Source organism: Rhinoraja longicauda, chromosome 18, assembly GCF_053455715.1.
Source record: "Rhinoraja longicauda isolate Sanriku21f chromosome 18, sRhiLon1.1, whole genome shotgun sequence".
NCBI lineage: Eukaryota > Metazoa > Chordata > Chondrichthyes > Rajiformes > Arhynchobatidae > Rhinoraja > Rhinoraja longicauda.
In genome coordinates this window covers 18,386,596-18,411,519 of record NC_135970.1, presented here as the reverse complement: position 1 = coordinate 18,411,519, position 24,924 = coordinate 18,386,596, and the positions used below count along the sequence as shown (strand labels likewise).

The 24,924-nt window shown below is 41.2% G+C and overlaps 3 protein-coding genes across 6 annotated transcripts in view; 1 reads left to right on the top strand and 2 right to left on the bottom strand.

Moving 5' to 3' along the window:
• The window catches only part of LOC144602291 (cleavage and polyadenylation specificity factor subunit 7-like), a 44,711-nt gene extending 40,529 nt beyond the window's left edge, over positions 1 to 4,182 (bottom strand). Inside the window, exon 1 of the mRNA XM_078415206.1 lies at positions 4,043 to 4,182. Within this exon, the coding sequence (XP_078271332.1) occupies positions 4,043 to 4,096 (54 nt within the window). The 5' untranslated portion in view covers positions 4,097 to 4,182. The remainder of the gene's footprint in view (positions 1 to 4,042) is intronic.
• On the top strand, positions 4,178 to 11,082 carry sdhaf2 (succinate dehydrogenase complex assembly factor 2). Its single transcript, XM_078415211.1, has 4 exons — positions 4,178 to 4,434; positions 6,035 to 6,252; positions 7,639 to 7,748; positions 10,266 to 11,082. Exons 1-4 carry the CDS (start codon positions 4,417 to 4,419, stop codon positions 10,394 to 10,396), a joined length of 477 nt encoding a protein of 158 aa, XP_078271337.1. The 5' UTR covers positions 4,178 to 4,416; the 3' UTR covers positions 10,397 to 11,082.
• Positions 11,083 to 11,840: 758 nt separating this feature from the next.
• LOC144602292 (transmembrane protein 80-like) lies at positions 11,841 to 22,002 on the bottom strand. Of its 4 annotated transcripts, none has more exons than XM_078415207.1 (7): positions 21,972 to 22,002; positions 17,294 to 17,310; positions 15,727 to 15,820; positions 15,543 to 15,635; positions 13,819 to 13,884; positions 12,433 to 12,474; positions 11,841 to 12,290 (listed from the first exon to the last, which is right to left on the bottom strand). In XM_078415207.1, exons 1-7 carry the CDS (start codon positions 21,985 to 21,987, stop codon positions 12,091 to 12,093), a joined length of 528 nt encoding a protein of 175 aa, XP_078271333.1. In that variant the 5' UTR covers positions 21,988 to 22,002; the 3' UTR covers positions 11,841 to 12,090. The 4 variants fall into 4 exon arrangements, with proteins under 4 accessions (XP_078271333.1, XP_078271335.1, XP_078271334.1 ...); XM_078415209.1 differs by having other exon boundaries at positions 12,238 to 12,290; positions 13,683 to 13,884; XM_078415208.1 differs by lacking the exon at positions 11,841 to 12,290 and having other exon boundaries at positions 12,357 to 12,474; positions 13,683 to 13,884.
• Between the last annotated feature and the right edge of the window lie 2,922 nt (positions 22,003 to 24,924).

Sequence of the window (24,924 nt, the reverse complement as noted above, 5' to 3'; positions counted from 1 at the left end):
TGGCTAGCGACTGGGTGTTCCAGGTACCCATGGCAGACGGAGCGCTGATGCTCAGCAAAGTGGTTGCCTAGTCTGCGTTTGGTCTCACTGATGAGATGAAGCCTTGAACATTCTTCCTCTCAGCAACATCCATAACACTACTTGTCCAACAGGCATGATCAGAAAAAAAACTACTTCTCTGGGTTAATAAAATGCAGATTGGAGTCAAGAGTCAAGAACAATTTGCCCTTGCTGCCTGGCCACCCGTGTCCTGAGATTATATTTCCGATATAATTTGTCCTGTGTGAATATTGAGTGGCTGGAAATTTGGAACAAGCTGTTGTTAATTGGCAGACAAATCGTAAATCTGAACACCAAGATGTGTTAATACCAGTAACTTTAGATATATAAAAGTTAATTGGAAGATGAATTAAATTATATCTGGCCCCTAGGTCTCCATGATACATTTGTCTACCTATCTGTAGCCCAAGATAGGATCAATGTGCTGTGGACAACTGAAACAATTCTTAAGATGGCTTCACCTTAAAATAAATGTGGTCATACAGATTGCATGCTCTTATTCAGATTTCCTGCTGAGAAAACAGCTGGCAGACTACAGTCTTCATTTATATTTCAATTAATGCAAGTCGCAGGAACACAGCAACATGGAGAACTGGAGGAAAAAATCTGCAATTCATTTGGCTGATCCTTGAAAATTAAAAAAGTTAACAAGCCTTTCTCTTATTGCTTCTCTCATTGTGGAATTGTAAAATGTGTTTCCAAATGAATGTTATTTGCTTTTACTGTCCCTAAAGAGCAAAATATTTAAAAATACAAACCAATTTGTTAACAAAAAATATTGAGAATGGATTAGGGTAAGTGTAATTTATGCACATTCATGACATCATGTTCTACCTACAATCTTACTTCAGCAAAACACAAAGTGCTGGGGGAATTAAGTGGGTCAAACAGCATCTGTGGGGGAGAAATGGCAGATGACATTTTGGGTCAGGACCCATGTTCAGACTGACAGGAGTAGGGGGAAGGAGAAAACTGGAAAGAAAAGGTGGGGTGGGATAAAGCCTGGCAAGTGATAGGTGGATACAGGTGAGGAATGACTGGCAGATGGTTGGAGTAAGTGACAAAGGGTAGGGGTGAAAAGGAGATGAAAAGGTGTCAGATAAGGAGAGAAGAGCTTTGAAATGTAAAGCCAGCGAGAGGGATTTGGGTGGAAGGGGATGGGGGAGAGAAAAGGTGGGGGAGCCAAAAGGAGATGGGGGATAAAAGGGAAATGGGTGGGGTGGCGCATGTGAAGGAGGGGAAAGGAGCAGGGTGACTGGAGGGACGGTGGATGGTGCGCGCACTGGGGTGGGTATGGGAGAGGAAAAACAGGGGGGTTCAGTTTGAGGGCGTATAACAAAATTGGAGAAATCAAAGTGTACACCATGGGATTGTAAGCTACTGAAGCAGAATACGAGGTGCTGTTACTGGAATTTGCATGTGGCCTCACTCTGACAATGGAGGAGCCAAGGACAGAAAGGTCTTTATGGGAGGGGAAGGGGAGGTAAAATAGCTAGCAACCGGGAGCTCCAGCAGGCCTTGGTGGACAGAATGCACGTCTTTGGCGAAACAGTAACCTAGTCTGTGCTTGGTCTCACTGATGGAAAGGAGGCCATATCAGGAACACTGAATGCAGCAGATGTGTTTGGAAGTGGTGCATGCAAACCTCTGTCTCACCTGAAAGGGCTGCTGGGTAAGTGAGAAAGCAAGTTTAGGGACCAGTGTTACATCTTCTGCGGTTGCCGGGGAAACTACTTGGAGAGGAGGTGGTGTGGGTGGGAAGGGATGAGCGAACCAAGGTGGTACAGAGGGAGTTGTCTCTAAGGAAAGTAGAAAGGGGTGGGGACAGGAAGATCTGACTGGTGGTGGAATCACATTGAAAATGGCAGAAATGTCGGAGAAAGATGTGTTGGATACAAAAGCTGGTGGGGTGAAAGGTAAAGAGCAGTGGAACTCTATCCTTGTTACAATCCTACTTTCAAGGGATCAGTAGTCAAAGACACGTTATCAATGGTACTACCAATATTCACATTGTCACTCAGCAGCCACTTTCATGGCACCTACCAGACCGCCCTCAATCTGCCATCTTTAGCCTCTCTCCAACCATACATAATTTTTCCAGATGCAGAAGATCAGATGAGTTGATTACCCCATCCAAAAGGTGGCTGGCATTGTTGAAATGCCACCATACCAAGAGCAGATCTCAAGCTGCCTATCCTCTGGCAAAGGCTAGTTGTCAAAGGCTTCTTAAATACATTTAAATCTTTCTGATATTTAAAAAATTAAGACTTGTTCAAACACATTTATTTGAAAAAATAAAAATTAGAACCACATTAAAACTCAAATCAAAAAGCTAATTTATAACAGCAAAATAATTTTTCAACAGCATCTATCTTTTGCTAGAGCTTTCAACCTGTTCAACGTAGAGTTGCCATTTGTATACTTGTCCTTTCTGCAGAGAAGTGTAAACAGGCCCCCTGTTCAATGACTGTTCCTCCACTGGATTTAAAGGTGCATTCAGCACATCTCAGACTTCTGCAGAAGGCCAAGTTATCCTGAGCTGCAAACAGCTGATCACCAGTGACTCTTCCTGTTTTCTTTGAACAGAGAAGAAAAGCACAAAACCTGATTGAGGCATATAAAATTGTGGGGAAGCTAGATTGAGTATATAGGAAGATTCTATTTCATTGAGCCGTGAAAATAGATTTACATTATTTGTAGAATTATTGAGGAAGGAAAAGAAAATTCACTAATAGGGAGGTTGGGGTTCGGAACAAACTGCCCAAAGGGTGGGAACATTTTAAACTATTTGGATGTGCATTTGACTTGTAAAGTGCTTGAACGTGAAACCAGGCTGGGCAGCTTTTATTGGGTCAACATTGGTCAGTGTTAAGAGTTAGTACATGGTCCTCCTTTGCATCATAAGTAGTCAACAAATCTATAATTCACAGTATCTAAAGTTGCTAAAAGGACACGGAGTTTAAAAACACCCAACGAAAAAATACTATGTTTGTTTACACTGACTTTGATTGGAACAATGTCAGATGCATTCACTACAAATAAAAGGTCTTCATCTAAACCACTCCTAGATAGAGCTATATATGTAAAATATAAATCTTGCAATAGTTTTGTTTTTTTGTTAGATTTTCTAATATTACTTCTCCCCATTTAGTGCCAAAAACTCTTCTCATAGCACATCCAGACACGCTGAACAACGTTTGGAATGATCAATTAAGAGTGTGTCAGAAAGAACTGCAGATGTTGGTTTAAATCGAAGATAGACACAAAATGCTCGAGTTACCCAGCGGGACAGGCAGCATCTCTGGAGAGAAGGAATGGGTGACGTTTCGGGTCGAGACTCTTCTTCAGACTGATCAATTAATGATAACCGTTTGCTGCACTACAAACGTGCTGCCAGGCACATAAACAAACTTACCATACTCAACAAATACACCATTTAGATCTTAATGGAGAAGATCTGAACAATTAAACCGTCTTGTCCCTTTTAAGATGCCGGCGTAAGGGTGGGTTTTTGCCAGCACATCATGCTCACTTTCAGATTACTGTCATATTATTTGCTTATGAAATTGCTTCTTACAAGTGCATGCATTATTTATCCACGTCGACCCGCGGCACGCTGGAAGAATAAACTTTAACTCGTGGATGTTTTCTTTATGTGAAAATATTGACAATAAAATCCAAGGTTAATTCCCATTTTCCGGATTTTTTCATAAAAAAGTGAATTCCTGTGACTTATTTCAACATGTAAGGGGCTCTCCTCCTCATGGGTCTCGGGACTCGGCTCCATGCTGATTTTTTTTGCCGCTAACGCGGAGCCCGGGAGAGGGATCTTCCCCCGGCTCTCGAAATCGAGCCAAGGCCTGGGCCGCCAATCTCCACTCCTACCCACTTTCTCCGAGCGATCTAATAATTATTCTCTCCGCTAATATTAAACCCCGCACCACTTTTATTCCCCCGGTCCTCAGAACTCATGTTCACCCACCTGATTAAACTCTTCGTCCGCGTAAATGTCGATTAAGTCGGCTCCCTCGGCCATTCCCCCAGCCGCGCAGCGCCGCGCGAACACGGACAATTAAACGCCCGGACGCCTTTCGGGGACGGACCAAGCTGCGCCGGAGACACGGACCCGATGATGTGTGACATCGGGGGTACTTCCGCCCCGCTTTTGACTCGGTGAATGGTCTGCTCACCGCGTCGCGGGTTCGTCCCGATTCCGATATCATCAAATCCCGGGTGATCGGGGCCGGTTCAGTAGGTCCCCATATCATCAAATCCTTCCCTCCTGGCTCCTCCAGCTCGACGATTTCCGTGCGTTGCCCCGGGTTGTAAGGCTGCGGGGTTACGAGAAGGTGAAGGATGTCGATACTTAGGAATGTGAGTAAAAAGCAGAGGCAAACCAACCAGCTTTCTCCAATTATAATCAGTCATGCAGCTCGGAAACAGGCCCTTCGGGCAACTTGCCGATGCTGACCAAGAAGCCCATCTAAAATAATCTCGTTCGCCTGCGTTTGGCTCAAATCCCACAAAACCGTTGCTATCTATGTACCTGTCCATATGCCTTTTAAATGTTGCTATAGTACCTGCTTCAACTACCTCCGCTGGCAGTTCGTTCCATACACCCACCACTCACTGTGTGTAAGAAGGTAGCCTCCGGTTCCTATTAAATATTTCCCCTGTCATCTTAAACCTGTGCCCTCCATCTCTAATCCCATCCCTGCCTCTATCTCTATCCCTGTCTTTCCATTGTTCTTCAGGCAGCATTCAGTTACAAGGGGCATTTTCGATCAAGCTTCTCTTTAACCTCTCTGAAGTGTTTTGACAGTGAAGTCTGCACAATATTGCAATATTTTATATATTATACATATATTCCAAACCTCTCCCGAGAGCATCATCCCATCCTGCATCTTCCAACCTCTCCCGAGAGCATCATCCCACCCTGCATCTTCATCTCCAATTCCAAAAGTTCCACCTGAATTGTTCTTTAAGAATCAGTGTAGACTTGTAGACAAATAACTTCTTCCCTGCTGTATTATTTTACAATTATGTCATGATCGTTCCTTTATATACAAGTTGTGCCTTGTTTACATCATCTTCCATTATAAAATCGGTTTCTAAATGTTGTGCGTTGTTTCCATCTTAACCTCACTACTGCCTGTCTCAGCACTTTTGCTGCCTCTATGTTTTTAGAATCCGTATACAATATTCAGTTTTGGATTAGCAACTTTCTTGAGCCATAACTATTAATACTATATCCTCATCATAGATTACAACAAACTCTTAAGGCATCATCTCGAGCGGAACCAGACTCTTTAGTCTGCTGCCTGTATCCAGTCCAATCCCATATCTCACCTGACTATATTCTTGCCGGCCTCTATTGTTCCCCAATTTACCAAGAGTCCAAATTTAAAAAAATATTCTTTAAATTATATATCCTCAAGGACTGCTCCATCATTCTCTGCCAGCACAACAAATCTAATCCTTTCCCCACCCTCATCAGAGTGCCAATTGAAGAATAAATTGTCACGGTCCTGAACCAAAACATCATCTGTCCGGCGGTCCCTCCCCAGATGCTGATCCAGCACTTTGTGTTATGCTCAAGATTCCAACATCTGCCGTTTGTCATGTTATAGTAACAATTGTCTTGGTTTCATTCGCTATAAATTCCTCTTGTATGCAATAAATTAAAAATAAAGCAAAACATAAACCACTAGATGGACTAAGTGGGTCAACCAGCCCTCTGAATTCTTCCAGCAGTTTATATTTTGCTCTAAATTCCTGCATCTTGTGTCTCCAAATTTATGTAGAATTTCTATGAAGCTTTCAGTCAGATGTTACACTATGATGGGCCTAATTGAACCTACCACTGCTGTATAAATTTTGTTGCTCAGCTGTACCAACATTTACAAAGTAGATACATGTAACAGTGTAATTTAATATACAGAGGTTAGCAGACGCTCCATCTTGTTTTCTGTAGGCTTGGTGCCTGACCAGAGAAAGGGTTTCAAGGGCCATATTTGGCGCTTACCCTCTGCGATCATATCGTGGTGATACCTCTGATGATATGACAGATATCAAACGGATACCACTACCTCCATGGGAAGAACGAACCAATGAGCCACTGGACACGAAGCGAGCACGTCTGCTATATGAGAGCCGTAAACGTGGAATGTTAGAGAATTGCATCTTACTGAGGTAAACGAGATCTTACTGAACTTGAAGATGGATTCACACTTTTCGCTTACAATTTGTTACGGTATGCTTCTTTTCCGGGTGCCACTCTGTCTTTAATCGATTGATTGAAAGATACAGCATGGAAACAGGGCCTTTGGCCCACCATGTTCGCACTAGTTCCATGTTATCCCACTTTCGTATCCAGTCCTTACACACCAAGGACAATTTACAATTTAATTGAGAAGTCAATTACCTACAAACCTGCACATCTTTTGGATGTGGAAGGAAACCGGAGCACCCAGAGGAAATCCACATGTGGGAGAATGTGTAAACTTCACACAGGTTAGGATTGAACCCGGGTCTCTGGCACTGTGAAGCAACAACTCTACCAGCTGCACCACTGTGCCATCCTGTTAGGCATTACAGTAAAACTCTGATTATGTGGCATATTCAGAACTTTGGTGGAACTGGATCAGCAGGTTTTCTTGAACTAGTGGATGTCATTCAGTTTAATACTTAAATGATCTTTTAATTCATTTTTAGATGTTTCACAGTATGATAATTTTCTAGTGTATCAGTTGTGTGACATGGGAAGCTAGAACTGGGGCCGTAGTGTGAAAGGAAAGCATGGAACTATATGCTAGTGAGTGGAAAGGGGGCACAGCAAACAATACATGGTGAGCCAGACAGGGAACTAGTGAATTTCTCAAGAGCCATATAATGGATTATTAGAGTGCTCCTGAATTATACGTCTTGTTCTGACCAGATAATTATTTGAGGTAATGTAGGGACAGTTTAACTTTATATTTCCTCTCGTCTGCAAATATTATATTGGTTCTGCTGCCTTAAGTATTCCTACCCCGCTAACAAAGAGCAGACTTATAACACAAATTTAGAACAGGCAGCATCACTGTGGAGCAGAAAATCCCTGGATGAATTCTTCATGTGAGTTGGATCACTACTGAAATAGGATTTAGAGCTGATCTGTACCATTGAAGCATTGATGTGATTAAGATGTAAAATTCTACAGAAATTGGTATTAACAATATAAAAATATGTTTACCCAAGAATTCATAACAATTTAAAATAAGTTAATGCTCAACATAAAATATTTTTTTGTTACCTTCAACAAAGATTAATGAAAATAAAAATGATTCCAAGCAATCCAAGGAAAGGGAGGGAGTTTGGGTAGTTACCTAAAATTGGAGAATTTAATATTCATACTATTTTTATGCCTGTTGCTTTTCATAAGATAAGGCATCAGTCTGATTAGCATTAGAAAAAGTGGCATCTTTCAAAAATGTGCACAATTCAGTTGCTAATAATCTTGTCCAGGGTTAAAATATTGTGTTACAGCCCAACACCAGAGGTTTATTTGTAGAATAAAAGTATACATTTCTATTTCAGTTTCTTTGCAAAAAAGTATCTGAATGAAATGACTGAGAAGCAGCTAAGTTTGTACGATAAACTGATCAATCAACCAACCAACGACTGGGACATTTACTACTGGATGACAGGTTTGTATAGATACAACTGTTCACTGATCTTCCATCTTGATTCAAAGTCAATTGTTGAGTGACTTTATTTCTTTAACAATAAATTTTCCATGTAAAGCTGCAAACATCATGGGAGTTCTGTGAAAATGTAACTCTAACCTATGAAAAGTCAGGTCTGTGATCGAGTAACAATGAATACAGAAAAGGTCAGTGCTGCTAACCATTCTATCCTAAACAATAGCCAAGTAGAGGTGGACAAGAGAGGGAGATAATCACTTCACTAACCCTGGACTGTTTCTTTGCTGGAATGGATGGACCCAGGATCAAGTGGACCTCCCTCAATCTCTCCATTTACCTGGAGTCAGAGAAATGAGGAGGGCTGATGATTTAGGGGTGGGAAAACGACATTTGATGAATAGATCATTGGTTTCTCTGGTGTTGGTTCTGTGAATAATGCTGGAACCCGAAAAAAAGAGGTATGACTGTTTCCAGATGGGGCATTAACAAATAGACCAGACTGCAATGAATTATCCCCAGTGATGGTTAAATACCCATGCAAAATGAGCATAGATAAGGAGCATTACTGTTGAGCTAAGATATAAGTTTCTTATAAGTACCTGGATGTCTACCTCAACAATAAACTGGACTGGACTGAAAACACCGATGCGCTATACAGAAAGGGCCAGAGCAGACTTTATCTGCTAAGGAGACTCAGGTCCTTTGGAGTGCAGGGGGCACTCCTAAGGACCTTCTACAACACGATGGTTGCATCGGCCATTTTCTATGGAGTGGTCTGCTGGAGCAGCAGCATCTCAGCTGCGGAAGGGAAGAGACTCGACAAGCTGGTCAGGAAGGCCAGCTCTGACCTGGGTTGCCCCCTCAACTCAGTGCAGGTGGTGGGAGAGAGGAGGATAATAATAATAATAATAATATATTTATTTTATATAGCGCCTTAACACATGCACAAAGCGCTTTACAAATACAATTAACATAGAAACAAACAGACAAACAGACAAACTATCCTGACGGAAAAACGGCGAATAATCAACGCCAGCGTCCTCTCACGTCAGGGTCCGGCAGTAGACATTAAAGAACACAAGACACACAGATACAATTTTTTACACAAAACAGCCATCACAGTGATTGCTCTAGGCATACCCTCACTGTGATGGAAGGCAAAGTCTTATCTCCTCCTCGTTCTTCTCCCGTGGCGCCACGAGGCGATCGAGGCTCCCAACCCCTTGAAGCCCCCACCGGGCGATGGAAAGTCCCAGGGTCGAGCCGAGCAGGCCGATGAAAGTTCTGAGCCCCCACCGGGCGATGGAAAATGCCGCGGCCGAGCCACGCAGGGCGATGAGAGTCCTGAGCCCCCACCAGGCGATGTAAAGTGCTGCGGCCGAGCCACGCAGGGTGATGAAGGGCCTGCGGGCGGGTTGATCGTGCCTCGTGCTTCGGGGCGGTCGAAGCTGCTACGGCTGGAGCTCCCAAAAGCCGGTCGCCAGCCAGGGACCTGCGAACTCCAGATGTTGCGGTCTGCAGGGCCCACGGCCGAAGCCTCCGAGATGGTAAGTCCAGGCCCTGCGACCGGAGTCTTCGAGGTCGATCCCAGCTGGAGGCCGCCGACTCCACGATGTTAGGCCGTAGCGCGAACGGAGATACGACACGGTAAAGGTCGCATCTCCGTTGAGGAGGAGATTTAAAAAAAGGTTTCCCCCAACCCCCCCACCACCCCCCTACATACACAGAATTAAAAATAAAACAAAACGTACATTTAACATCAACATTGACTAAAAAACACAACAAAAAAAAACGGAGAGACTGCCGGTGAGCCGCAGCTGCAGAACACAGCCCCTTTTGATGGCAAAGCTAACATCGCTGCTGGACAACGACTCCCACCCCATGCAGGACACTGTCACTGCACTGAGTAGCTCCTTCAGTGACAGACTCCTTCACCCCAAGTGCGTGAAGGAGAGATATAGGAGGTCCTTCCTTCCCACTGCTGTGAGACTGCACAACCAGCACTGCTCCCAGCAGACGAGTCAACAATAACAGCTAAGAACACACAGAAAACTGATGACAATTTATGTATCTTTTATTTATAATGAATGATCTCTTGCTATCCACTTTGCTGCTGTAACACTATAAGTTTCCCCGGTGTGGGACGAATAAAGGAATATATTATTATTATTATTATTATTGAAAATGTACCCATCAACATCTTCCATCAAGAGATACTAAATAACAAGGAACAGTAAATTATTCAGATATAAAGAATTAAAATTTTGTGTGGGCATTTAATTGATGGAGTTGTATCCTGAAAGTCGGAGTCCTCAAAAAAAGGAGTGATTATATCTGAACAATGATTTTCATCATCAAAGCTCATTTTCTTTCCAGAATATGACTAATGGGAAAGAACTCTGCTGTGTGCAATTTGAAGAGGCTATTGTGCTTGAATCACATGTACTCATTCTGAAATTTGGTCATTTCATGGTTTAGTTGATTTTTGTGTCCTTTTTTCTTTCATTTTCATCTAAACAGAAACAAAGCCTACTCCTCCTGAATTTGATAATGAGATAATGACTTTGCTGAAGGAATTTACCAAAAATCGTAACATGGAGCATAGAGCCGGGCAGCCGGCTCTCGACTACCTCTTTGAAGACAAAAAATAAAATGGATTTATATTGCTCATACATGAATTGCAGATGGTATTTGGTTTTATCCTTGGAAATGCTAAGCATGTTTAGCAGCATACAGAACTTCATATAATCAAATAGTACTTTGTGTTAGCATTTATAAAATTATTTTTTTGAGGTTCCTGAATAGCAATATATTTATAAATATTAGAAAACTGAGCAACTGAAATCTTCCCCATTGAAGTGAGAGTCCTTGCTGATCCTGTGACAAAACTGACTTCCATAAATATAATTGAACTGGGTAATTTTTTGTGTTTTGCAACAAAAAAAATAACTGAAGCAGGACTCTTGAAAATAAACAAGACTATTTTCTGAAAATGTAAAATCTATTTAATTGAAAATTGTTCATTAATGAATAACTTGTATATCATGTGGCTAATGTGCTACAAGTTACACCTGGTCAGCTCTCCTGAGTTAGCGAAACCTAATAAGAGAATATGATTGGAATTAGAAAGCCTCCAAACTATTTCCTCTTCCAGCATACATGAAAAAAATTATGAGGGTGAGTGAAAACAAAATCATGGTTTGATCTTTTGCCCTGACCATGGCTAGAATTTAGGGAGTGGAGGATGGAGAGGATTATAACGATTTGTTCATGATACATGAGGCTAAGTTTTTCAATAGAACTGGATAATTGAAAGAAATTGAGGAAAATAAAGTACTGACCATGAAAGTCTACACTGTCTGCTGGCATTGGTCAGTCTTTTATTAAGTTTAGAATAACAGTATCGGCAATGGAGCATTATTTAACACTTTAAAATGCTTCCATCCCTACAAGGTTAAAGTAGAATGTGTAAAATTTCCTTTTGTCCTTTTTTCCTGCATCGTCACATGTAGATGCAGTACAGCAGATAGCCAACTGCTGCACTATCATTTGGCTAGGGCAGGCAAGGACAGGTTGAAGCTTCATCTCAAGGTTTCAATGCCTCTTTCCAAAAGCCGTTAGCAATGTGAATTTCTTCATTACCTCCATCAGCAAGTTCAAAATCTTCAAATTATCTCATTAACTGGGTCTTATTACATTGGTAATTCTAGAAATGTTCCAGTGGTTCAGGAAATAGGCACACACTTCATGCGCGGTCTGAATATGGTTCAACATGATCCAAGATGCTGCAACAAGAATCCTGGGAGGTAGAAGCCCAGATCTTTGACTAAATATTTGTTGGACAGTGATACAGTCCACCAGATGTACTACCATTATCTCTCAAAGATGAATGATTGCAATCTCCTCAAACCTGTCTGCTACATGAAGAAGCATTGTTAGTGAACAGTCAGACTTCAATCCTTGAACCTCACGCATAAGCATCACAATGTTAAAGGCTCTTTGTGGTCAGATAAATCATTACACAGAAGCCTTGCTACTGATATCCCACACAACATCCCAATGATTGACATCTATAAATGTCTACCAGACAGAATGTAACCACGTATATAAAAATAATTTTATTGTGACAGAATTGCTGCCAATCGAGGTCCTTGATTCACACAATATATCCCCTTAAGACATCGGAGCAGAATTTGGCTGTTCGGCCCATCAAGTCTGCGCCGCCTTCAATCATAGCTGATCTATTTTTCTCTCTCAACACCATTCTCCTGCCTTCCCGCAACCTTTGATGCCCTTACTAATCAAGAAAGTTGCATTTGAAGAAGTTTTGTTCTCAATCAATTGATTACAGAGCGTAAGATTTAGGATGCAGGTTCATGTTCCTTTCCACTTCATTTCCAATCAGAACGACACTGAATGGATGACATTGTCTCTCAGCAGAGAAGTTTTGTGGGTTTCTGCAGGATAAACTGTGGCACCTCCTGATGTTGAATGAAAAGAGGCAAAGCAGCAGCCTCAGTGGTTTGCGGATCCTCTTGGAAGCGACTATCAGGTTAATTAGATACAAAAATAAGAATATTAGCCTATATTTACCCAATATCCTCATAGAAATTATTCAATAAAAAAGTTCTGATTCTGTTTGACACAAATTGCAAAGTCCTCCAGGAAATGGAAATAGTCGACAAACCAAATGAATGCTGCGTCCGTCCAGTCACGTCACATGTAGATCCTAGAAAAAATAACGATAATTTCTAAAATAGGCTAACTTTTCACAGAACACGTCAAGGTGAATCTAGTTACAGGCACTTAATAATTTCTAGCCTAATGTCAATGTGCATAATCATGTGTTTGTTTAGACTTACAAGTTAATTTTGATATCTATCAACAAGAGAGTAATCAATGTGTAAGCAGGTCCACCCTGGGTTACAAACACCTGACTTTTGGACACAATGTGCATACCTGAGCGTCTGGGAAACCAGTGAGATACATGAGTTTGGATTTGGGGGCCTCCCGTGACTGCGTGGGTTTTCTCCGGGATCTCCGGTTTCCTCCCACACTATGAAGATGTACAGGTTTGTAGGTTAATTGGCATGGTATAATTGTAAAATTGTCCCTTGAGTGTATGGGATCGCGTTAGTCTGTGAGGATCGCCGGTCGGCGCAGACTCAGTGAGCCAAAGGGCTTGTTTCCTTGCTGTATCTCTAAACTAAACTAAACATGCTGGGTCAAATAGTCTCCTCCTGTGCTGTACTGTTCTGTGTTTCAAAGCAGCGTGGAGATTTTCACACATGATGCTGACATTGGATGCTGAAAATAAGTACATATTCTTATTGAAGGACAAAAACACAAAAATAGTACTGCGTTATTTAACCAAATGCAATTTCTAATTGGAATTATTGGTGCTATGAAATCTGACTGATGCCAATCATAAATCACATAAAACCAAAGATTTTAGACTTCAGACTTTAGAGATACTGTGTGGAAATAGGCCCTTCTGCCCCCCCGAGTGTATCGACCAGCAATCACCCGGTACACTAGCACTATCCTACACAGAGAGAATTTACAATTTTACATAAGCCAATTAACCCACAAAACTCTACGTCTTTGGAGTGTGGGAGAAAACCAGAGCACCCGGAGAAAGTCCACACAATCACGGAGAATGTACAAACTCCGAACAGACAGCATTCATAGTCAAGATTGAACTTGGCGCTGTAAGGCAGCAAGCAGCTCTACCACTGTGCCGCCCAGTATAACTTTACTGAGAAGAAATTAACTCTGAGTAGCACAATTATCCTTAATTAGCCAACAGAGATTTCATCAGGTTTTTAAAACTTCCAAAATATGTATTCTTGGACCAAAGATGAACAAGTAATGGTTATCATTGTTGTGTCTGTATCACTGACATTTATGCTTAAATTCAGAAACAAGGCAAATTACCTGGCAAAAGATGAAACCGCAATTATGTCCAGTACTTCCTCTAGTCCATAGATTACCAGAAGGATTGCATTAATTATTACATCTGCTTTCAGTACATATGTCTGCCACAATAAGAAGTACAAGGAAAGTAACATACTTCCAATTGTCAGAACTAGGTTAGTTACTACTGGAACTGCTTCTTCAGTCAGGTTCCCTTTAAAACCTGGGGATAAATAAAAAGGTCAATGCAGCTTTTATGATGGACTAAGAAAGACAATTTAAAGCAAAATCTGAGGCATCTTCATTGTTTAATGTAGAAGTAAATCAAATCATCAGAATGTTTCTGGATCAAGCTATGACATGCAAACTTAGTTAATTAGATGTCACCTAGGCAGCATTTTGAGAACAACTGCACTAAATAGCTCAGCTTAGTTTGGCTGAGAAAGGGAAAAAATCACATTCCCAGTCACCATCTAATGTCTTGGAATAGACAGCTTTGTGAGTATTGGCTTGACAGATAGTCACCATTTTGCTATAAACTTAAGAAAGAGCAAGAGGAGTAGGTTATCAGAGACTGCTTTGTCAATCATCAAGAGCATTATGGACCTTAACCTCAATGCCATTTTCATGCACTATCCCTATATCTCTTGATACATGAAAATCTTATCAATGACTGAGCCTTCCCTGCCTCTGGGAGAGAAATTTCCAAAGAAACACCACCACATGCTGCATGGAGAAATTTCTTGTCAGATGGCCAAAAACTATTTCTCTGACCCTTATTCTATGTTTTATAATCCTTAGTCAGTGGATACATCATTGCTTTACCTCTGTACTCAAATCCTCTTGTAATAAACTCTAAGAAATAACGGTAACCTTTAGAAAATCATAATACAATCAAGCAGAGGTAACGTTAGATCTGGGTGATACAGGGTGAAGCCGTCCTGAATTGCCTTTGATGGAAGTTTATCCTTAAGGTCTAGTCTCATCCACACTTTCAACAGTTGCAGCAAGATTTCCCTACTTTTAGATTCTATGCCTCTTGCAATGAAGACAAATGGCTTCCTAATTATTGCTTTACCTATATGCTAATCTCCGTTTCACATATGAGGACATTGATCCCTCTGTAGAGCAGCATTCTGTGGTCTCTCTATTTTCTATCCCTCCTCACTATTCTCCATTCCAATTCATTGATGTAAGACTATTTTTTAAAATTGTACCCTCAAATTCAACTTCACTAAATTGTCTGGACACGAAGCGGCCTGGCATAAGAGCAGAAGAGGTAGGAGCAGGAATAGTCCATGTTAGCCCTGAAACCTGTTCTATTCACTAGGATCACTGGTGATCTGATCTGGGTCTGTTCTATATGCTCACGTAATCCTAGACTCTCCACTTTCTGCGTTTCTATTCTTCCTACAAAATTGGATAACCCTGTTTCCCCCACATTATACTCAATTTGTCCATTTTTGGCCACTCACGTCCATTTCATAAATGACAAATCTTCTAAAGAAGGGCCCTGACCTGAAATGTCACCTATGTCCTCCAGAGATTCTGCCTGATCCGTTGAGTTACTTTGTGTGAAAAAAAGTACTGTGATATTTTAAATAAATAAATCTTTCAAACATAGCCAACTCAACCTCTCTCCATGATAGCTGTTTTTCTCGGGAAAGTTTCTTCATCCATAACAAATACCTGTAGTCCCAAATTACCTCAAGTTGAATATATCTCGCTTCCTCCACAGAGAAGCAGAGGGCAAACCTTAAAAGATAGCAGGTTAACATAGCTCCAATTAAATGTGTCAGAACTCTCTAAACTTCATGCCACACGTAGTGTAGAGGATCAGACAGCACAATACAATATATACAATTTAATAAAATGTCTTACCATGATATAACCTTGTTACTTCTAGAATTCCCATGAGAATCAGAAGAACCAAATCAAGAGCCAGATTACCATCTGGGAAACTAAAAACCTGACCTGAAACGTCAAAAATTACTAATGAATTCCCTGGAAATTTAAAAACGTGAAGGTTTTTTGAGTAATTGTGTAATAAAAATGCAAAACTTACTTTTGTAGATAATCATGAAGAAAGTGACAAGAAAGTAAAAAATGTAATAAAATATATTGAAATAGTAAACCATCTGTAGAGGGATGGAGGAAAGCTGTTGAAATTCTGGTTAAGGAATGATACTGCAGTAAAACCTCGACATATCATCAACCTGGACTACATAACATGAACAATTCCTTGAGTTCACCTCCAGGGTTTTTAAGCTGGTATCTGAAAATTATTAAAGGATAAACTGCGTTTAAAAAAAGTAATTTTCAAAATAGATAATATTTTCAATAAGTTTTAGGCAAAAAGAAAATATTTCTTCTGCATATTATGTGCACCAAAATGTAAATACAAACATAAAGAATGAATTTATAATTTTCCAAACTTCATTCAAATAAATTTTGTCTCGGGTAGCATTCAGATCTTGATGCTTCTGGATTCCTACAGAATCCCCCTCAACAAAGCTACAAAGTCAAGTACACTAGGGGCTCTTCCCCACGGCCTCACCCATATTCTGAACTTGCAGATTTCAGATTTGTTGGGTCAATCATGGGATTCTCTATCTGTCTGTGGGAGTACATCCAGTAGAGAGATTGCAGCAAATAGCCCATCACCACCTTCTCAACAACCACTTGGTCTGAGTGCTAAATGATAATTGTATCAAAAATCATATCAAAGAAATTAATAAGGTAAACAACCTACCTTTCTGAAACATTAAATATCCACAACAGCATTGTCCATCCTGTGTACAGTCTAATGATTCTCTCTCTTAAGAAGCACAGTAATTATTAAAAATATTTCACTTTTGTCTTTGTAATTAGGTTACAGTGATAGAAATCTCAACCTGGCCTGATGTCTCCCTGCAATAAAGCCTAAAAAACATACTTCATAGTTCAATTTGCATCCTTAAAGATAGGATTAAAATGGCAAATTATTTTTCCACAAGGAGGAGGTTGTTCATAGAACTACAACAAAACATCCTTGCATTTACTGCAACATCAAGATATAAATATTTGATAGATAATTTAATGGTTTAGTGTGTAAATCAACTCATAATTTGTGTACCAGGATCAGCACAGCTTCAATCTCAGATCTGTGCCAAATTAACTGGTCTTAACTTTGATCAACATACTATTTCATGCCCAAGGAGGGAAAAAAATCTCGACAATTATTCAATATAGCATTGAAAATTTAGTTCAAAACTAAAATCGATCACAATTTAAAATGTTCCAAGATGCTGGATGAGTGCCATTACCTTTTGATTTACAGAGCAGCCAGCAAGAAAGGTCAGACAATGAAGAGAAAAAAAATGTAGAATGCTTGACTCAACAAATTTGAAGAGCAAGATTGGAATGTAGAATGTATTGATTCCACTCTTGAGTGATTGCTGCTTCACAAGGAGATACAACAGTCACAACAGCTGTCAGACCAACAGTCAAACTACCCCTGTCTACAACCCCATCTGATAATGGCACTCTGGAGTAAATGTTGCATTTCAATTGCAGGCTACAAGAATGCTGAACTAGAATAGAGTGATATGCAACAGCTCCTGCCGACAGGTAGATTTTAGTCCAAAGGATACAACAACAGCAGAATTCACTGTAATAGAAATACAATTAACAATTAGTACAAAGGATTATAATTGACTTTACCAATTCACTAAAATAAAGGAAATAAATATATTGAACTAATATACTTAATTACTAGTATATAAAGATTTTAATTCATCATCTCAAATTATTCATCACTCTACCAGCAGTCGTTGCAGATACAGAACCATTCACTATTATGTTGATAAGAAGAACTGCAGATGCTAAAATCTTGAGCAAAAAACACAAAGTGCTGGAGTAACTCAGCGAGTCAGGTAGCCTCTCAGCACTTTGTATTTTTCGTTCATCATTATGTTGTTGAACTCAAAGTGCTTTCTCCAGAGAGAAAGTTTTATCCAAGAAACTTAAATGTGGATTCCTTGATTTCACTGATCTTTGTTTCCACATCAAACCAATAAATATCAACCTCCATTAAATCTTTTAATTTTTTCTTGAGCGGATCCACTTACTTTCCTCAACAAAGTTGGTGCTGAAACAGAGTCATAAAGTTGTAGAGCGTGGAAACAGGCCCATCGGCTCGACTTGTTCATGCTGACCAAGTTACCAAATTGGGCTGATCATATTTACCTGCATTTGGACCATATCCCTCAAAACCCCTTTAAGCCATGTATCTGGCATAATATTTTTAAACGTCACAATTGTATCTGCTTCTGCAGCTTAGGTAAGGCCTCAATATTAAAATACACAACTGCTTTTGCATGGGCCTGTCTTTTTGTTGGCTGAATGAACGGTCCTTGTTGCAAACCTTCTCTCCTACCACGCTCTCTTTCTCCACTGCACAACGACTGCAATGGTGCTGCTTGCAGCATCTGTATGGAACTCATCAATTTCATCACCTTTGCTACAAACTTCCACCCTACTCTCAAATTAACTTGGACCATTAGCCACACCTCTATCTCCATCTTGAGCAAACTATCTACTGGCCATTTACTAGAAACTCCCCAACTCTCATAACTACTTAGCCTACACCCCACCCATTCTCTTGTATGAATGCCATCCCTTTCTGTTATTTTCTCCATCTCCATGCATTTGCACTCAAGATGAGTTCTTCCATTCTAGGAGATCTGAAATGTCCTCCTTATTCAGCAAACGTTGTTTCTTTTGCACTGTGACTGGATGAAGTCAAGGTAGGTGGAAATTAATTCGGTGGGACACCTACCTAGACTGCATCCTATCTCGACTCCATCCTATCCCCCCAGGTCAAATCCCTTCCTACCTATGTCCAAGACACCTCACATGCTCTCCGTCTCCTCAATAACTTCCGGTTTCCAGGCCCCCACTCCCTCATCTTTACCATGGATGTCCAGTCACTCTACACCTCCATCCCCACCAGGATGATCTTGAAGCCCTCCGTTTCTTCCTCAGCCACAGAACCAGCCAATCTCCATCTACCAATACTCGATTCTGCCTAGCAGAGCTGGTTCTTACCCTCAGCAACCGCAGGAGATGCAACACCTGCCGCTTTGCCTCGACTCCATCCAAGCACCCAAACAGTCTTTCCAGGTGTTGCAGAGGTTCACCTGCACCTCCTCCAACCTCATCTATTGTATCCGCTGTTCCAGATGTCAACTTCTCTACATCGGCGAGACCAAACACAGGCTCAGCGATTGTTTCGCTCAACACCTTCGCTCAGTCTGCCTTAACCAACCTGATCTCCCGGTGGCTCAGCACTTCAACTCCCCCTCCCATTCCCAGTCTGACCTTTCTGTCATGGGCCTCATCCATTGTCACAGTGAGGCCCAGCGCAAATTGGAGGAACAGCATCTCATATTTCGCTTGGGCAGTTTACACCCCAGCGGTATGAACATTGACTTCTCTAACTTCGGATAGTTCATCTGTCCCTCTCTTTCCCCTCCCCCTTCCCAGTTCTCCCACTAATCTTCCTGTCTCCTATAACATCCTATCTTTGTTCCATCCCCGCCCCTGACATCTGTCTGAAGAAGGGTCTCGACCCAAAACATCACCCATTCCATCTCTCCCGAGATGCTGCCTGACCCACTGAGTTACTCCAGCATTTTGTGTCTACCTTCAATTTAAACCAGCATATGCAGATTTTTTCCTACAAATGCCTTCTTTACCTCCCTATTTACCTGTGACACCACTTTCAGACCCCCCCCCCCCCGGTCCTCCCCTTTCATCCTACTAGCCTCTACATTCAGCACATCATCTATTGTCTTTTCTGCCAGCTGTAACTAGATCTTGCCTCCAGCCACATCTTCCACTCCCCATCATTTCCACCTTCTGCATGGACCACTCACTTCCTGGTCCACTTATCCCTCCACACTCATCCCTCCCTGACCCCTGGTACTTTAACCTGTAATTGCTGCTTAAGACCCTGGATGGTGGTGAGGAAGGAGGTGCAAGAACAAGTGTCACAGGAGTTGCTAGACTTGTTCCTACTCCTCCTCCCTCAGCAACATCAAGGGACTTAAACAGATCGTCATGTGAGGCACAGATTCGCAAGCACTCCTCCAACCTCATCTACCGCATGCAGTGCTCCTCATGTAGCTTCCTTTACTTCAGCAAGTCAAAGACCAGGCGAAGTGACCGATTTGCAAAGGTACTGTGCTCTATCCTCAGCTCCTAGTTGCATGTCATTTCAACTCCGTTACCCATTCCCGCAGCAATCTCCCTGCCCTCAAGACATCTCCACTGCCATTGCAAACTATGAGCAATACCTCATATTCAGCTTGGGTACTTTACAACCCAATGAGACGAACTTTGAACTTTGAACTTTCCGATTTCATGTAACCTATACCTGCTGTGTCTTCCTCCTTCTCTCCTTCCAATCCACTTCCACTCCTCCCATTTTTGTTCCCTTTACCATACACCCTCCACCAGCCCATCATAAATTTTCACCCCACTCTTGGTTCCATCTGTCCTCTATCTCTCCCTTCTCTCAACCATTCCCATTATTACCATCTTATCAGATTCCAACAAGGATAGACATTGTGTTCCTGTTTATCACCCTCCATTGGCTGTCTCCACCATCACCCTCACCTCCCTCCACACACTGATTCCACCAGCCTTTTATTTCTCCTTGTTAGCTTCCAGGTACCGCCGACCTGCCTGTCTAAACTCCATCTCTCCTCCTCCATCACTTGACTCCATCTGCCATCATCCTTCTTCCCTACTCTGTCCATCGAATTTTCATTGGTGGGTCGGCGGTGTAGTCGATTCCTGGGCGTTGATATATCAGGTGGCCTGTCCTGAGTCCAGCACACGAATGTAATCATGAATGAGGCCAGTGTCTCAACTTTCTTAGAAGTTTAATAAGATTCAGCATGTCACCAAATTCTCTAACAACCCTTTCCAAATACATTGTTGAAATTATCCTGACTGGTTGCATCATGGCTTGATACAACAATCCTAATGCACAGGAACACAAAAGGCTGCAGAGAGTGGAGGATTCAAGCCAATCACAGGCACAGCCCTACCCATTGTCAGAAGCATCTGCATGAAGTGGCATCCATCATCAAGAATTCTCACCATTCAGGCCATGACCTCTTCTCGCTGTTACCGTTGGGCGGGAGGTACAGAAGCCTGAAATCCCACATCACTAGGTTCAGGAACATCTACCTCCCTCCCTAAAACGGTCAGGTTCTTGAACTAACCTGCACAATCTTGATCAACAGAGCACTATGGACCACCTCTTTCATTACCACGATTTTTAATTGGGTATTTCATACTAACGTTTTTCTTTTGCAGTCTTTCTCTTTTCAGTCTTTTGTAGAATTTATGTTTAATTTGTGTACAATTTATGTTGTTATGTAGAAACAAGAAATTGCAAATGCAAGAATCTTGAGTAAAACACAAAGTGGGGGAATAACTCAGTGGATCAGGCAGCATCTCTGGTGTACTTGAATAGACAACGTTTTGGGTCAGACCCTTCAGTCTGAAAAAGTGTACCGACCGGAAATGTCACCAATCCATGTTCTCCAGAGATACTGCCTGACCCTTTGAGTTATTCCTAGCATTTTGTCTCTTACTCATGTTTTTATGTTATCTGAGTCTACATGACCATGGCGCTGATGCAAGCAAGATTTTCACTCTACCTGTGCCGCAGCATACTTGTATACAAGACCATAAATTCAGCTTGATCTGATCTCCTATTGCATCGATCTTTAGTTGTTGCTGCAGTTGGATTCCGTGCCTGCAGGATTTCTGATTATCAAAGTTCCGAAGAGTGCTGATACTTGCATTATAGACAATAGACAATAGACAATAGGTGCAGGAGTAGGCCATTCAGCCCTTCGAGCCAGCACCGCCATTCAATGCGATCATGGCTGATCACTCTCAATCAGTACCCCATTCCTGCCTTCTCCCCATACCCCAATCAAGCAAGGCACAATGACTGACTTTGGAACATGATTGGAAGATGAAAAATACACAGTCGTCCATTTTAAAACGAATCTCGAAAAGAAACAAGATTTCTCAGTTAAACAACCCCTTTGGCATCTCATGGACTGCATTTCAAGCCACCCAATGACTAATACAGGCGGCTCTACTGCCGCAAACACTCTGCAATTGTGAATCGTATTAAACTAGCTTGCAGACATTTGCAACGAATTCAATGTTGTAATTACAAAGTAAGTCAAAGAGATGAAAACCACACCGGTTGCCACAGCAACACGACTCTCACTGCCTCACCTTTCATCAACACCATCTTGCCGACGTGATGGTCCTCCAGTATCCCATCAACCCCCGCGGTGCCACCAGCCTTGCCCCCTAGCGGCGAGGAAGGATAAAACCTTTCACTCAGCGAATTTCTCAGGTGAAATCTATCTATCTCACATGCCAAGTTGTGAACATTAAGTAGCAACCAAACTGATTACTGAATGTTTACAGGGGATGTAAATAAAAAGTTTTAAGAGGAGATAGCTTTAAGGTGAAAGGGGCAACATTTAAAAAGAGATGTGCAGGGCAAGTTTTCTTTACGGAGATTGGTGGGTACCTGGATATTGTACCAGATACAATATCTGATTATAGTGTAGGATGCACACCCATCACTCGGCTGTGTGTAGAAATGTGTTCATCTAATCCCTCTCCAAGTTACAACAGGGTTTGTAACCTGAACAGTTTGCAAGTCGGAAATATGACTGCAAACTGAGTTCCCACATTGCAGAAGATGCCTGCAGTGCAGCAGCAGCTGGCAAATCCATCGTGCCAGACTCCTAAACGTTTGTTCATATGTACGGTTGTACACCAGTCGGGTGTCCGTAAATTAGAGGACATGCATGCAGTTTTATGTATTTTGAAAACTGGCTCCCATGCATTGTAATGCCTCTCCTTTGCTACTGCAAATGAGCTTTACATTTATGATATATAAAAATACATATTTTCAAGAATATATTCCAGAGAATAATAATATTGGCATAGCATGTTCCAATGTGCAGTAGTGGAAATATGGACTCTAATTCTGATAATCTTGTCTTTTTTTAAATAAATAAATGGAAATCAAAATTGTGGATGTTATATTTTATGGACTTTATTTTTTTAAATCTGATATAAATATATAAAGTACAAAATAATCTGCTCATTGTTATGAATTATACTCCTTCCAAGACATGGATGTTTATTATGATTAAGGTAATAGGGAGAGTAGAAAGGAAGGGGTGTACTTTATTATTCAATGGAATCACAGGGAAAACTCTCCACTGGCTGATATCATATGGAGCACAAATGATTATTGTTATTTTAAATCAATCATTGGTGCCCATGAAACTGATGCTGGTGCTCCCCAGACATCATATCGAAAATAATGGAAGTTATGAATTTGCAGACTAGTGTTTCCATGTGCTTGTGGCACCTATTTTTTTTAATGTTGGTTAGGAGATGCAATTGAAGAAACCTTTTGGTTCTTACAGTGCATATTTTAGATGGCACCCTCTTCAATAATGGTGTGCCAGCCTAAGAAACAATGAGTGCTTCACATGAATGGATGGGGTGCTGAGAAATTACAGCCACACTAACTTTGCCAAGTGTCATGGGAAATGTTGATCAAAGTATGTGGTTACTTGGCCCATGCCTATTTAAAAGAGTAGCCATGCCAAATTGTACCTCTGAAACAGAGGCTGCCAATCAAAGACACGGAACTATGGTGCAGACCTTATGGAAAAAAAAAGCTTCAGCACGTGTAAGAGTCATACAGCACAGAAACAGGCCCTTTGGCTCACCTCGTCCATGCCGACCAAGATGCCGCGTCTAAGCTAGTCCAATTTACTTGCTTTTAGACAATATCCCTCTAAACCTCTCCATGTTCCTGTCCAAATGTCTTTAAAATGTTGTTATAGTAACTGCCTCAACTATTTCCTCTGGCAGTTCATTCCATATATCCACCACCTTCTGTGCAGAAAAGTTGCCCCTCAAGTACATATTAAATCTTTCTCTCACCTTAAACCAAACCCTCTAATTCTTGATTCCCCTATGCTTGGAAAAATATTAAGTGCATTCACCCTATCTATTCCTTTCATGATTATGTACATTTCTCTAAGATCACGCCTCCCACTCCAGATCTTGCTCCAGAAATTTTCCTTTAGCAGTGGACGACCAGACTGCAAAATACGACGATATTCCCAAACACAAATGCAATTTACCATTGGAATGTTAAGATCCACCTGCATTAAATCATTTGCATTAGATTGAATATATTGCATGAAATGATACAAAGCTATAAATACCACAAACATTTGCTGGAATAGAAATAAGGAACTGCAGATACTGGTTTATAAGAGAAAAAAACAAAGGTGCTGAGTAACTTAGTGGGTCAAGCAGCAGCATCTTTGAAGAACATGGATAGGTAATGTTTCAGGTCTGGACACTTCTTCAGATATTTGCTCTCAGGCTTGTGCTGATTTAACTTATGTCCATGGGCATCAGTTCAGAGGAGCAATGTGAAAAATCATTTTGGTTTGCAGCTCCTGCAATGCCATTATGAGAAACTCCAAGTAGAGTGCACAGATGTGGATTTGACTGGACTGAATCACGTTCGATTTTGAAGATTTCCATAGTTGACGGTCCCATTCCAAGTTTATCAACAATTACCATTAGGTTCACCATGGAGGTAAATATTTTTGGCCACTATTTCAAAGAATCACCACTTTCATGGATACATTGGAACAAAAACAAACCACAAAAGCATTGGTGCAGAATTTTTAAAGTTATTTGAGTAAATATAACATAAAGGTACATAGATACATAGACAATAGGTGCAGGGGTAGGCCTATCTATCTCACATGCCAAGTTGTGAACATTAAGTAGCAACCAAACCGATTACTGAATGTTTACAGGGGATGTAAATAAAAAGTTTTAAGAGGAGATAGCTTTAAGGTGAAAGGGGCAACATTTAAAAAGAGATGTGCAGGGCAAGTTTTTTTTACGGAGATTGGTGGGTACCTGGATATTGTACCAGATACAATATCTGATTATAGTGTAGGATGCACACCCATCACTCGGCTGTGTGTAGAAATGTGTTCATCTCTTCCCTCTCCAAGTTACAACAGGGTTTGTAACCTGAACAGTTTGCAAGTCGGAAATATGACTGCAAACTGAGTTCCCACATTGCAGAAGATGTCTGCAGTGCAGCAGCAGCTGGCAAATCCAT

What these genes read in the sequence shown, in the direction of transcription:
- LOC144602292 (XM_078415207.1), bottom strand. An exon ending in CTTCATGATTATCTACAAAA is followed by an intron (nt 15,636 to 15,726) that starts GTAAGTTTTGCA and finishes TTGACGTTTCAG; the next exon opens with GTCAGGTTTTTAGTTTCCCA. An exon ending in AGTAACAAGGTTATATCATG is followed by an intron (nt 13,885 to 15,542) that starts GTAAGACATTTT and finishes ATTTATCCCCAG; the next exon opens with GTTTTAAAGGGAACCTGACT.
- sdhaf2 (XM_078415211.1), top strand. An exon ending in GAGAATTGCATCTTACTGAG is followed by an intron (nt 6,253 to 7,638) that starts GTAAACGAGATC and finishes TTTCTATTTCAG; the next exon opens with TTTCTTTGCAAAAAAGTATC. An exon ending in CATTTACTACTGGATGACAG is followed by an intron (nt 7,749 to 10,265) that starts GTTTGTATAGAT and finishes TCATCTAAACAG; the next exon opens with AAACAAAGCCTACTCCTCCT.